The sequence below is a fragment of the Macaca thibetana genome, chromosome 2 (genome assembly GCF_024542745.1).
Source record: "Macaca thibetana thibetana isolate TM-01 chromosome 2, ASM2454274v1, whole genome shotgun sequence".
NCBI classification, from domain to species: domain Eukaryota; kingdom Metazoa; phylum Chordata; class Mammalia; order Primates; family Cercopithecidae; genus Macaca; species Macaca thibetana.
The window spans coordinates 142420696-142434395 of record NC_065579.1 but is presented as its reverse complement, the minus strand read 5'-3'; the positions used below and the strand labels follow the sequence as shown (position 1 = coordinate 142434395).

At 51.9% G+C, this 13700-nt stretch overlaps 1 protein-coding gene across 1 annotated transcript in view; it reads right to left on the bottom strand.

Annotated features, from left to right (window-relative positions):
* The window catches only part of CAND2 (cullin associated and neddylation dissociated 2 (putative)), a 38763-nt gene extending 27943 nt beyond the window's left edge, over nt 1-10820 (bottom strand). The window contains exons 1-3 of the mRNA XM_050781444.1: nt 10679-10820; nt 4241-4384; nt 234-388 (exon numbers count right to left, since the gene is read on the bottom strand). Of these exons, the coding sequence (XP_050637401.1) occupies nt 234-388; nt 4241-4384; nt 10679-10746 (367 nt within the window). The 5' untranslated portion in view covers nt 10747-10820. The remainder of the gene's footprint in view (nt 1-233; nt 389-4240; nt 4385-10678) is intronic.
* Nucleotides 10821-13700: the final 2880 nt, after the last annotated feature.

The window sequence follows — 13700 nt, the reverse complement described above, 5'->3', positions numbered from 1 at the left end:
CCCCTGATTTCTTTAAACTGTCGTTGGTTAGATTTCATCACTTGAGCTAAAAGCATTTCTAACTGACACAGAAGCATGAACTTAAACGGAGCTGGGCCTGAATTCTCTGCCCTGCTTACTAGCTGAGTGACCTCAGGTATGTCTCTTCAACTCTCTGTGCCTCAGTGTTTTTTTGTTTTTTACCATTAACTAGGACAAATACTAACAGTACCTAGTCCTGGGGACCTGGGTACCTGTTGCTGCAGGGGGGAGCTCCGAGAGGACGGTCTTGAGGCCAATGCCGGCGATGTCTCGCAGCTGCTCCTTGTCTGACCGCATGTTGGCGCACAGGGTGTCCACGATGGTCTCCACCTGGTACTCCTTCACTTTGCCCACCAGAGGACCCAGGCTGAGCAGGGAGTGGGAAGGTGAGTCCAAGGTCCCAAGGTTCAGCCTGAGTCAGGCTGCCCCTTTATGTCCCTTCATGCTCCTGGGACCACATGTGCTGAGGAAAAGGCCTCAGATCACCAGGGGAGCCCCTGTTTGGCCAGAAAGAGGTACTCTCTGGCTATGCCAAAATTGTTCCTGGCACATCCCAAACCTACGTTTCTTCTTGTTTTACGTCTCAGGAAATGGCCAAATAGTGCCCCAGAACAAGGGTGCTCAAACTTGAGCGTGCATCTGAATCCCCTGGAGGGCTTGTTAAAACAGATTGCTGTGCCCCACCCCCAGAGGTTCAGAGTCAGGAGGGCTATCTCGGTGGGGCCTAACAGCGTGCATTTCTAGCAAGCTCCCAGTTGAGGCTGATAGTGTAGGTGGTCCAGGGAGCACACTTGGAGAACCTCTACCTTAGAGGCTTGCTTCTCAAAGTTTGGTGGTGGGTTAGCATCGGCAACACCACTCGGAAGCTTGTTCAGGATGTGGAATCTCAGGCCCTACCCTACCCTAGATCTATTGAGCCAGGATCTGTAGCGCCACAAGGTCCCCAGGTGATTCTAATGCACAGGAAAGTGTAAAAACAGCTGCACTAGATGCCTGGGTTCTCAGCCTTAGTTGCCATCACCTGGGCCTCTGAAAAATGCCTACCTGGGCACTGCCCTCAGAGAGTCTGCGTTAATTGGTTTCACGTGTGACCTGGAGGCGGGAGGGCTTTTTAAATTCCCCAGGTGATTCTAACATGCAGTCGAGGCTGACAACCTCTGCCCTACCTGAGTAGTTCTCAGACATTGGTTGCATCAGAATGCAGATTCCAGAGGTGCTATGGTCTCATCCTCTGCCCCAGCTCCCTCCCTGCTCAATCCCCTGAATATGAATCCCTGGGCAGGGAATATAGTTTCAACAAGGGCTTCAGGTGACTGCAGTGGACAATGGTTTTCTTTTTTCTTGATTTTTTTTTTTTTTTTGAGATGAGGTCTTGCTCTGTTGCCCAGGGTGGAATACAGTGGCATGATCATAGCCCATGGCAGCCTCGAACTCCTGGGCTCAAGCAATCCTCCTACATAGATGAGATTACATATTCAAGCCACCACGCTTGGCTAATTTCTTTTTTTAGTGTCTTGCTATGTTGCCCAGGCTGGTCTTGAACTGCTGGCCTCAAGTGATCCTCTTGCCTCAGCCTCCAGAATAGCTGGGACTACAGGCATGCACACCATGGTTTTCAAACCTTGGCTCTCTCAGCTTCCTTCTCCACAGCTCCTCTATCTACATAATGATGAAATCCTCCATCCTACCTCGTATAGCACTGGTTCCCACTAGAAGTAATACCGCCTTGGCAATTTATGGGTGTCCTTGGTCATCATAACTATAGAGTTAGTACTTCTGGCCTTTAAGCGGGTGGGAAGCAGGAACCGCAGAAAGACAACAATGCAAAACAAAGCATTGTCCATGCCCCGCAAGAAATTCTAACATCCCAATGGGCATTTGTATAGGCAAAAGGCCTTTCTGTAATTATCTGAGTCTAACATTTCAGTTTATACAGAGACACAAAATATTTTTACATTGTTTTAATATACCGCATTCTAGATTTTCCAAGAATGCAATTTTCAGGTAAATAGAAGGAAAAGTGTACTTTGTTTTCTGGGAAACTTCATTGGGAGATGGTCACTCACTTTAGAAAATCCTGGCTGGGCGTGGTAGCTCATGCCTGTAATCCCAGCACTTTGGGAGGCCAAGGCAGGCAGATCACTTGAGGTCAGGAGTTCAAGACCAGCCTAGCCAACATGGCAAAACCCCACATCTACTAAAAATACAAAAATTAGCCAGGCGTGGTAGTGTGTGCCTGTAATGCCAGCTACTCAGGAGGCTGAGACATGGGAATTGCTTGAACCTGGGAGGAGAAGGTCACAATGAGCTGAGATTGCACCACTGTACTCCAGCCTGAGTGACAAAGTGCGACTCTGTCTCAAAAAAAAAAAAAAGAAAAAAGAAAATCTTGCCACTAAGAGCAATGCCTCCAATTCTGAAACCTGAGTCCCAACACCCCCTGTCTATATCTGGTATCTGTACTCATGATGAGTACTCATGATGAGTTTACATGCAGGTACAGGCTTCTCGTGACTTCATCACTTCTACCATCACAGTGCCCCAGCACGCATACACGGAAACACATACTACTTTACTATAAGCTACATTCCTTCTAGTTTGCCTTTATGGTTAAGGTTAGGGCATTATGTGTAGACGTAGGTTTTATAATGTACGAATTTCATTTCCTAATAGGAAAACAGTATTACAAACGATTTGTTATAAAAAGGTATTGGTTCTGCCGGTGGGAAACCACACTCAATCCTAAGTCTACTCCATGACCAGAAAGACACTCCCAACTCATAAACTTGTCCATGTCACCTTCCTACAGAAAACCCTTTACCGAATTCCCTCTGCTCTTGGGATCATGTTGCAATTCTTTAACATCTTCTTCTGGGGAAACTCAAGACTAAGGTACCATTCAACAAGAGCTGCTCAGCAGGTCCCCTCTGTGAGGCTGTACCCCAAAGGGACAGGGGTCCCCAGAATGCTCCCACACCAGGTAGGACCCCTGCTCCTGCTCCACCAGGGCAATTCTTTAACATGCCCCGGAAGAATGCCTGGACCCAGCTCCCAGACAGTGGTTTGAAAGACAGTGCCCAATTCTCTCACCCTGTTGATCCTTGATCCCTGGCATTCTATTTAAAATTACTCAGGTGATGCTAACCTGCAGTCAAGGTTGACAACCTCTGCCCTACACGAGTGGTTCTCAGGTGTGGGTGTGAGAATGACTCTACCACCCAAGCATCCCCACGTGCTCTGCACATACCCTTGTCTTGTTTTTTTCTACTCTGGAGATAACTTGCCAACGTCTCAGGATCACAGCCTCACAGTGATCTAAGGCTGGGGCTTTTAGGACCTCTCCCAATCCCATGTGCCCTAAGCCTTTTTTGTTTTTTATTTTTGAGATGGAGTTTTTGCTCTTGTTGCCCAGGCTGGAGTACAATGACACAATCTCGGCTCACTGCAATATCTGCCTCCTGAGTTCAAGCGATTCTCCTTACTCAGCCTCCCAAGTAGCTGGGATTACAGGCATGTGCCACCATGCCCAGCAAATTTTTTAAAAAATTATTATTTAGTAGAGACAGGGTTTCACCAGGTTGGTCAGGCTGGTCTCGAACTCCTGACCTCAGGTGATCCACCCACCTTGGCCTCTCAAAGTGCTGGGATTACAGGCATGAGCCACCGTGCCCAGCCTTTAAGCCTTTACCACCTTGATGTGTATCAGCTTGACCTTCCCAGCATTTACATCTGTCTGAGGGCTTTCTCTGGCTAAAGGTGGCAGAAAGTGGACAACCCTCTGTCCTACCCCAGAAGCAGCCCTTAACCAATGACTACCAGGGAGCTGGTGGACTAATACCCCAGCTCCCTCACCCTTTAAGTGGGAAAAGTCCAAGAGGCATGCCCTATACTGTGTCCCAGAGGTCCCCATGGGGTTAAGCTCATCGGGCCCACTGTGGTCACTTGCTTTGTACCGTACCCTTGATTGGTCCTCTTCCCTCTCCTGCCTCACTTCCCTACTCCTCCACCATGTTTCCTGGGATCACCTCCCAAATAAACTTAGATTTGAATCCTTGTCTCAGCATCTTCTTCTGGGGAAACTCAAGACTAAGGTACCATTCAACAAGAGCTGCTCAGCAGGTCCCCTCTGCAAGGTTGTACCCCAAAGGGACAGGGGTCCCCAGAATGCTCCCACACCAGGTAGGGCCCCTTCTCCTGCTCCACCAAGGCTGACACTCACCACTTAACAGCCAGGTTCTGCACCTCACCGTTCTTGTCCTCCAGGAGCCGGAGCAGCATCTTCACCACCTTGCGCTCGCTGTCCTCGTCCAGCTGAATGGAGTCCTTCTGCAACTCCGACATCAGGTCGCTGGTGGCCATGAACCTGTGCAGGGAGGGCAGAGGAGGATTGCTGAGCAGCTCCTGGGCCCTGGTGGATTTGGGCAGTACCTCAGGGTTCCCCTAGAAGTAGACCTTAATACAAAGATTCGAGGTCAAATGCACTCCTGTGTCACATGATGATGTTTTGGTAAATGAGAGGCAACATATACAATGGTTGTCCCGTAAGATTATAGTGAGGCTGCCCTATATAGGCATGCCATTTTCATCTTTTCTACCTTATTTTTACTGTACCTTTTCTATGTTTAGACACACAGATACCACTCTGTTACAGCTGCCTAGAGTACTCAATACAGGTGCGTAGCCTGGGAGCAACAGGCCGCACCATATAGCCTGGGGGTGTAGTAGGTTCTACCATCTAGGCTGTGTAAGCATACTCTATGAGGTTCACACAAGGACAAAATTGCCTAATGATGCACTTCTCAGAATGTCTCCCTGTCGTTAAGTGCCACATGACAGTGGATTATTTGGGCAGTGGGTATGGTTGGGCTACAAGGAGACCCACATGTGTGACACCAACTGCCACATGGTGGCAGACTAGGAATGGCCCAGCATGCTGGCTAAATGCATAATGCTTCAGGGTCGGTGGCTCCCGACCATTTACGCAGTGTGAATTTGGGCAAGTCATTTCACCTCTCCAAGCCTTAGCTTACCTGTCTGAAAACGGGGATGAGACTAGTATCTGCCTCATGGGGTTTTAAGTGCACATGGTGAGCGCTCAGTAAATGGCACTGCCATTATTATAATGACATCATCCACATCCCACAACAGCTGACAAAGGGATGCCAGAAGGTTGTTTTGTTTTGCTTTTTGAGATGGAGTCTTGCTCTGTCGCCCAGGCTAGAGTGCAGTGGCGCAATCTCGGCTCACTGCAAGCTCCGCCTCCCGGGTTTACGCCATTCTCCTGCCTCAGCCTCCTGAGTAGCTGGGACTACTGGTACCCACCACCACACCCGGCTAATTTTTTGTATTTTTAGTAGAGATGGGGTTTCACCGTGTTAGCCAGGATGATCTTGATCTCCTGACATCATGATCCACCCGCCTTGGCCTCCCAAAGTGCTGCGATTACAGGCGTGAGCCACTGTGCCCAGCCAAAGGATGCCAGAAGGTTGAACAGATACCTTGTGTCCAAGTCAGAGCTAGAGGCCTACCAAACAGATGGAGGAAGGCGAGCCCTGTCCACTCCCATCTCAGAGAACTGGCTCGGTCCCTGCCCTTAGAGCAGTGGATCTCCAGCTATAGCCAGCATCAGAATCACCAGCAGGGCTTGTTAAACAATACTAGGCCCCATTCCCAGAGTTTCTGAATCAGCAGGTCTGAGTTGGGGCCCAGGAATCCGCATTTCTAACAAATTCCTGGATGACGCTGAGGGTCAGGGACCACCATTTGAAAACCACTGCCCTACACCATGCTGATGGGCATGGGCATATTTTGGAGACCAGCACCAATAGCTGACTGGCTCACTGACCTAGGGTGGGCATCAGAGGCAAGGGCTACCCACCCAGAAAAATCAGGCTTTTGGTGTCAGGCCCCACAAATCCTGATGCCGTCCCAGGCATTTGAAACTGCAGTGGGAGTCTAAGCTAGAAGCCATGGAAAGTTGAGGCTGGGGCCATTATTAGGCACCATTCCTGCCAAAATTAAGAGGGTAGGAGCAGAGGTCTGAAACTAGTAGCCCTCAGCTATGTCCAGCTTGCAAATGTGTTTTCAAAAATTTAAATTACTTGTCAACATTTGAACATTGGGAGAGTTGACATAAAAATACTGACTTTGGCCTGGCATAGTGGCTCACGCCTGTAATCCCAGCACTTCAGGAGGCTGAGGCGGGTGGATCACCTGAGATCAAAAGTTCTAGACCAGCCTGGCCAATATCGTGAAACCCTGTCTCTATTAAAAATACAAAAATTAGCCGAGCACGGCAGTGAGCACCTGTAATCCTAGCTACTGGGAAGGCTGAGGCAGGTGAATCACTTGAACCTGGGAGGCGAAGGTTGCAGTGAGCTGAGATCGCACCACTGCACTCCAGCCTGGGTGACAGTGCGAGACTCTGTCTCAAAATAAAATAAAATAAAATAAAATGCTGACTTCCAGGCTAGGTGCAGCAGCTCATGCCTGTAATCCCAGCACTTTGGGAGGCCAAGGTCAGCGGATCACTCAAGGTCAGGAATTTGAGACCAGCCTGGCCAACATGGGGAAACCCCATCTCTACTAAAAATACGAAAATTAGCCAGGTGTGGTGGTGCACGCCTGTAGTCCCAGCTACTTGGGAGGCTGAGGCAGGAGAATCACTCAAACCTGGGAGGCAGAGATTGCAGTGAGCCAACATCGTGCCATAGCACTCCAGCCTGGGTGATAGAGTGAGATTCAAAAAAAAAAAACCTGACTTCCAGATTATCTTGAAAACATAGTATTTCTGTACAACGGGGCCTACAATCCCTGGTGACAATACCTGACTAGAGTCAGGTTGTGGTTGCCCTCTCCCCAGTTTACCTGGTCCCCACTAGGCCCACTTCACCCACTGACTGGCTCCTGCAGGCATGTGAGCGGAGTCTCAGAAGAAAACAGGACAGAGCAGCGAGGAGATACCACGAGGCTGCCTCGGAGAGAGCCTCCAGGTTTTGCCGGCCCTGCTGGGCCACTCCGCTGCCCCACACTGGCCCTGCTTTCCAGCATGGTTGAGCAAATCAACCAAGAGCCCTGACCCCAGCCTCCTGTGGCAAAAACTATCACAGCTGGGATTCTGGCTCTCATCTGTGCAGACTCAGACCTGCTCCTGGATGTCACCGCAGCCCACAGTGCCCTGTTACCAGGGGTGGACTGGTCGATGTCCTATTTATTTTTAACAGGTAGATTAGCCACCAGTTGCTAGGAGAGAGGAGGAGGCTGGGCTGGCAGCACGGGCAGGATGGTAGGACTGACTGTGCCCACCTCTGGGCAAAGGTAAAGTGAAGGAGGAGGTTTGGATTTGAGCCAGGCCAAGGCCTGAGGTGGGCACATGCATGCCTACGTCTGCTTAGCTGAGGGGACATTCTGAGATAGCATGCAGGGTCTCCAAGTTGTGTTTCTGCTGCAGTCCATGGGGGCCCAGCTCAGCCTGGCAACCCAGGTGATGTGCCTCTTTGCCCAAGATAGGCCTCCTGCCCCCGCTCCTCTTCTCCACCTGTTGAGCTCCTATTCACCCATCAAGACCCCAGCTCAAATGTCCCAGCTCAGGGATGACTGACCACCCTGCCCTACCCCTGCATTCACAGCCCCTAAACACAATGTTCTGACAGGATCCTTTCAGAGCACTCTGCACCCCTCCTTTATAGCACTTCTCACACTGCAATACAAGTCTGGCCACCAGAGCATCTTCTCCATTGGACTGTACACTCACTGAGGGCAGAGGCCCATCAGGTTTATCTCTGGGACTCCAGGCTCAACAAAGAACAGGTCTGCAGGGGGCTTTGTCGGGGAGGGTGAGGGCAGGAGGAGAGGTAGTGAGAGAGCTAGCCCTTAACAGAATTTACAGCCAAATAGCCCGAACTCAGAAACCAACTCTTCTGAAGTATGCCTCAGCATTTCAGACACCCCTGGTTCCTGCAGACACTGGCTCTCAGAGAAAGGAAGCCATATTTTACATGTGTTATGTGTGCAGGGATGGGAGAGGGAAGGAAAAGTATATAATTTGGTGGATAAGAGCTTGAGCACCAAAGTTTGGCTTTAAGTGAGTATACTGGTCTTGCCATCTATCAACCAGGTGACATTGGGCAACTACCTCCTTTTCTCTGGGCCTCATATTTTCTATATATAAAATGGGAACTTTTCTTTGCCCTACCTCATAGTATCCTTGGGAGGTTTCAATAGGACAACCAGCTCTTAGCATGAGGTAGTAAGAAAACTAGGCTCAGGGAGGCTGCACAAACTGCCTAAGGTAACAGCAAACTGGGCGGAAAACCAGCCCACCACACACGTCTCCTGGCTTCTCAATCACTACTACTGTGTTTTCAAGAACAAGACCCCCAAGTGTACTCGTTTTGACTGTTGGAGCCTCTGTGGTAAAGGGGCACCTCCTGCCCATAAAGCCAGGGCCCAGGAAGAACAGGAATCAAAGGTCTCCTCCACCCAACCTGGGACCCTCATTTGCAGTCACTGCCCCCCTCCAGGAACCAGAGGACATAGTCTCAGTTTCATTACAGAGAAACCCTAGAGGCAACTCAGCCGAAACCCTTGGCCACACGGGCGCCTGAACAGCTGGTCTGCAGGACCCAGCACCCTGGTATTCGAACTTTAAAAATAGATACCATTCTCACATGCTTGGGGTGGTTTTAAGTGTTCTCCAGGCCACTGGCAGAGACAGGCTGAAAGGACTTCTCGGGCTCTAGCTGGCAGGGCCAACTCCCTCTCCCAGAGACTGGACCTGAGGCCTGAGAGACAGTAGCACAAATCCCCTAGGCCACTAGCCAGCTATGTGACCTTGGGCAAGTCACTGCACTCCTCCAAGCCTCTGGAAAACAGGAAGAACAATCACTACCACCCATGGGTGGACTGAGATTACATGTGGAGTGCACAGTAGGGAGCCTGGGACCCAGCGAACATTCACTAAGCACCTACTGTGTACCCAGCACAGTTGCTGGGGCACTAAGAGAAAGTGCATAGTCCGGGTGGCCCAGGAGCTCAGGGTCTCCCAGGGCTGAAGTGATCTAGCAGAAACATGAGGGGAGGCATGGTGGGAGCTCAGGAGAGGTGCCTAATCCTGCCTGGGGTCAAGAGGCATCCCAAAGAATTATAGGAGCTGTCAGATGAAGGGAGGAGGTCAAGGGAGAGCAAAGAATCCCCCTAGTGAAGGTTTAGAGAGGGGACAGGGCGTGGCAGATTTTGAATGTGCACAGAATCATAGCAGTGTCCATTTATTAAGCACCGACCCAGTGCCTGCCACGAACCTGAGCATTTCACATGTACTATCTTTTTCGTCGTTACCCCAATCCTCAGAGATGGGTTCTGTTACCCCCATTTTATAGAAACAGAAGCACAGGAAACTCATGGGGGTTAAGTTACTTGTCCTTGGTCACACAGCCAGTGAGTGATGGCAGCTGGGATCTGAAGCCAAGACCTTGGATCCCAGGCTCTATTCATGTGGGGGACTCTTGAGGGGTACTGAGGAATGGGCTGCAGGAGAAGAGTAGGAGTCAGACTACCAGAGCAGGTCTCAGTCTCCTAACCTGTCAGGGGGCTGGAATCAGAGGGCCTCACTAAGATCTTGGCCTCTGTATTAGACTGGCCTGGATTTGGACTAAGTCTCCCACTTCCTGGCTTTGTGACTGAACCGACACCCTTCATGCCTGAGACTCAGTTTCCCTATCTGTAAAATGGGGACAAAGTGAAAAAGTGTTCACTGAGTCTCCAAGGTCTTCTTTCAGCTGGAGGGGCCAGAACTGGCCATGAGACCACGGGCCAATCCCTTTTCTTCCCTGGGCCTGTTTCCCCGGAGAATGCAGGTGGAAACTCATTGGACCAGATGTTTCCACCGTTCTTTTCAGCTCTATTCCTGTAGTTCTGTGATGCTGTGAGAGGGGGAAAAAAGGAAAAAGGGACTGGGGAAGCGGAGTGGCACACAAAACCTAGAAGGTCCCACCCCAACCATCACCTACCTGTGACTGGAAAGCCAGACTCAGCCCAGCCCCCTCCTTTAGGCTGGGTCTGAACAATCCCCAGGGGGGGAGGGAGAGTGGGAGGGAGAGTGGGAGGGAGGGGTCCGGGTGATGTTGAGAAGCGGACATCACTGAGGGTGCCAGTGAGAAAGTCAGCAGGGGATAGCGGTCCCAGGAAGGGTCCGGTTTCAATGCGGAGGAGAGGGAGGTGATGGGGTCCCCAGGGAGAGGCGGAGGGCTTCACTGTGGACTTGCTGAAGGTGGCGGGGGATGGGGGCGCTGGGGCATCAGTTGCGGGGGAAGAAGGGGGCCATACAGAGGGAGGAGAGGCCGAGGCAGGGTGCAGAGGGGCGGAGCTGGGGCTCTGATGGGGGATGAGAGGCCGGGCTGAAGCCTGCACGGTGGGAGACGAAGCAGGGACTGGAGTCGCGGAGGGGCAGGACCGCCACTAGGGGAGAACGGCCGGAGCTTCAGTGGGGACCACGAGGCAGGAGTGGGTCTGTGGGGAGGGGGCGCAGCTTAATGCAGGGAGAAGACAGAAGAGGCAGGGGGCTGCATGGTCATGGGGGATGGGCTGGCACTTCGGGAGGGGAAGAAGGCCCCCGGCTTTACAGGGGAAGGAGAGGCGGGGGGCCGGAGGCGGGGTGCACCTGAAGTCCTTGTCGCTGGACGTCATCTTCTCCAGGAGGCTGGAGATGTGGAAGGCGGCGGTGCTCATGGTGGCTGCGCGCCGCGGGGCTGGCCGGCGGGAGGGAATATGGCGGCGCGGGCGCCCCCTCCCTCGCCAGCTGCGCGGGCTGCGCTCACCAGACAGAAATAGCAGCTCCCGCCCCGCCCCGTGCTCACGCCTTGGCCATGGCGGCTGCGGGAGGCGGGCGGGCCTGGGCCTGACTCGGTGGTCTTGGCCCCGGCCCCAGCCCCTGCCCAGCTAACAGTGCAGCGCCGGCTTGCACACCCCCAGAGACGGGGAGCTCACTACCCGGCCACCACCTCGTTGTTATTCCCCTAAGTGCCAGCTCTGTCTTGCGGCATGGATATGATATCAGAGAGTCTCAGGTTCGAATCCCAGTTCTGCCTCTTCTGCTGTGTAGCCTTGGCCAAGTTACTTTACCTCTCTGAGCCTCAGCTTTCTCATCTGTGGGCAGTCAAGAAACAGGAGCTATCAACCAAAGTTGGTCAGGCCAACCAAAGAACCCCTCACCCAATCCCCTCACCCACGATGCTTGCCCGCCCCTGAGCCAGACAGCATCTGGGGAATGAACTCAGTCACACAAGGCTCCCTGCCTGCCATCCCCAACCCTCAGGATGGCGGGGTCAGTTTCTTCATTTTTTTTTAGCAATGCAACTGAGGCCAAAAGCAAAGGGATTTGCTGAGGGTCACACAGCTAATGAATCTGGGATGGAGTCAGGATTGACTGCAGATCCCTTAATATCCTGGGCAACAATCCTTACAAAAAGATTCTGTGCTTCAGAACCAGACAAGCCTGGCTTCAAATCTCTGCTAGGCTGCTTCCTGACTGTGTGATCTTGGGATAATGAAACAGCCTCTCTCGGCTATAAGGATAAAATAAGGATAAAATAAATCTTTATTAAATTGACACCCCCTTGAACACCTGTTATTATGAGGTGCCTAGGTTCTATACAATAGGGATGCAATGCGGCAGGGTGTTAGACACAAATGGCCCCTGCCCTCTGGGGACTTTACACTTTAGTGGAGGAAATAAGCATGAAGGAAGAAAGTGATTAGATAAGGAAAATAAGAGCTCTTCAGAAAATAAAATAGACAGTTCCTGGAGCGTGGAGGGGCAACTTTAGCAAAGGTCAGGGAGGGCACTTTTTGAGGAGGAGACATTTGGGCTAAAACCTCAACAGATGAAGCAGCTGGGCAAAGGTTTGAGGGAAGAGCTTCCCAGACAGAGTGAGCAGCAGGTGCAAAGGTCCCAAGGTGGTGGCCGGGCGCGGTGGCTCAGGCCTGTAATCCCAGCACTTTGGGAGGCCAAGGTGGGTGGATCATGAGGTGAGGAGATCGAGACCATCCTGGCTAACAAGGTGAAACCTCGTCTCTACTAAAAATACAAAAATTAACCGGGCGTGGTGCCAGGCACCTGTAGTCCCAGCTACTCTGGAGGCTGAGGCAGGAGAATGGCCTGAACCCGGGAGGCGGAGCTTGCAGTGAGCCAAGATTGCGCCACTGCACTCTGACCTGGCCGACAGAATCCATCTCAGAAAAAAAAAGGAAGAAAGAAAAAGATAAGGCTGTGGCTGACTGGGCGCATTGGCTCATGCCTGTAATCCCAGCATTTTGGGAGGTTGAGGTGGGTGGATCGCTTGAGCTCAGGAGTTCAAGACCAGCCTGGGCAACATGGTGAAACCCTGTTTCTACAAAAAAATGCAAAAATCAGCCAGGCGTGGTGGCACATGCCTGTAGTCCCAGCTACTTGGGGGACTGAGGTAGAAGAATCACTTGAGCCTGGGAGGCAGAGGTTGCAGTAAGCCGTGATCGCACCACTGTACTCCAACCTGGGTGACAAAGTAGACTCTGTTTCAAAAAAAAGGAAGGGAGGGTCTGGGCGCGGTGGCTCATGCCTGTAATCCCAGCACTTTGGGAGGCCAAGGCGGGCGGATCATGAGGTCACGAGATGGAGACCATCCTGGCCAAGATGGTGAAAATCCGTCTCTACTAAAAACACACACACAAAAAAAATTAGCCAGGCGTGGTGGCGGGCGCCTGTAGTCCCAGCTACTCGGGAAGCTGAGGCAGGAGAATGGCGTGAACCCAGGCGGAACTTGAAGTGAGCTGAGATCACACCACTGCACTCCAGCCTGGGCGACAGAGCGAGACTCCGCCTCAAAAAAATAAATAAATAAAAGGGAGAGAGGGAGGGAGGGAGGAAGGAAGGGCAGGATATGGCTGGAATGGAATGAGATCAGTCTTCAACTGAGGAAATGAGGACAGAGAGGCAGACAGGGGCCAGATTACTTGAAACCTTTCAGGCCAAGGCAAGGAGTTCATATTTTATGTGGGAGCACTAAAGAGGCACTGGAGGGCATAAAGCAAGAAGGTAACTTGATCAGTTTTTGTTGTTGTTGTTGTTGTTGTTTTTGAGACAGAGTATCGCTCTGTCGCCCAGGCTGGAGTGCAGTCAGTGGTCGCTCTGTCGCCCAGGCTGGAGTGCAGTCAGTGGTGTGATCTCGGCTCACTGCAACCTCTGCCTTCTGGGTTCAAGCAATTCTCCTGCCTCAGCCTCCCGAGTAGCTGGGACTACAGGCATATGCCACCACGTCCGGCAGAATTTTGTATTTTTAGTAGAGACGGGGTTTCACCATGTTGGCCAGGAGGCTGGTCTTGAACTCCTGACCTCAGGCCTCCCAAAGTATTGGGATTACAGGCATGAGCCACTGCACCCGGCCTGGTTTTTTAGAAAGATCTCTTTGGTGCTGAACAGTCCACACAATCAAGAATCAGGGTGGTTTGGGCCAGGCGTGGTGGCTCATGCCTGTAATCCCAGCACTTGGGGAGGCCGAGGCGGGAAGATCACCTGAGGTCAGGAGTTCAAGACCAACCTGGCCAGGCGTGATGGTGTGTGCCTGTAGTCCCAGCTGCTCAGAAGGCTGAGGCAGGAGAATGCCGTGAACCCGGGAGGCAGAGCTTGCAGTGAGCCAAGATCCCTC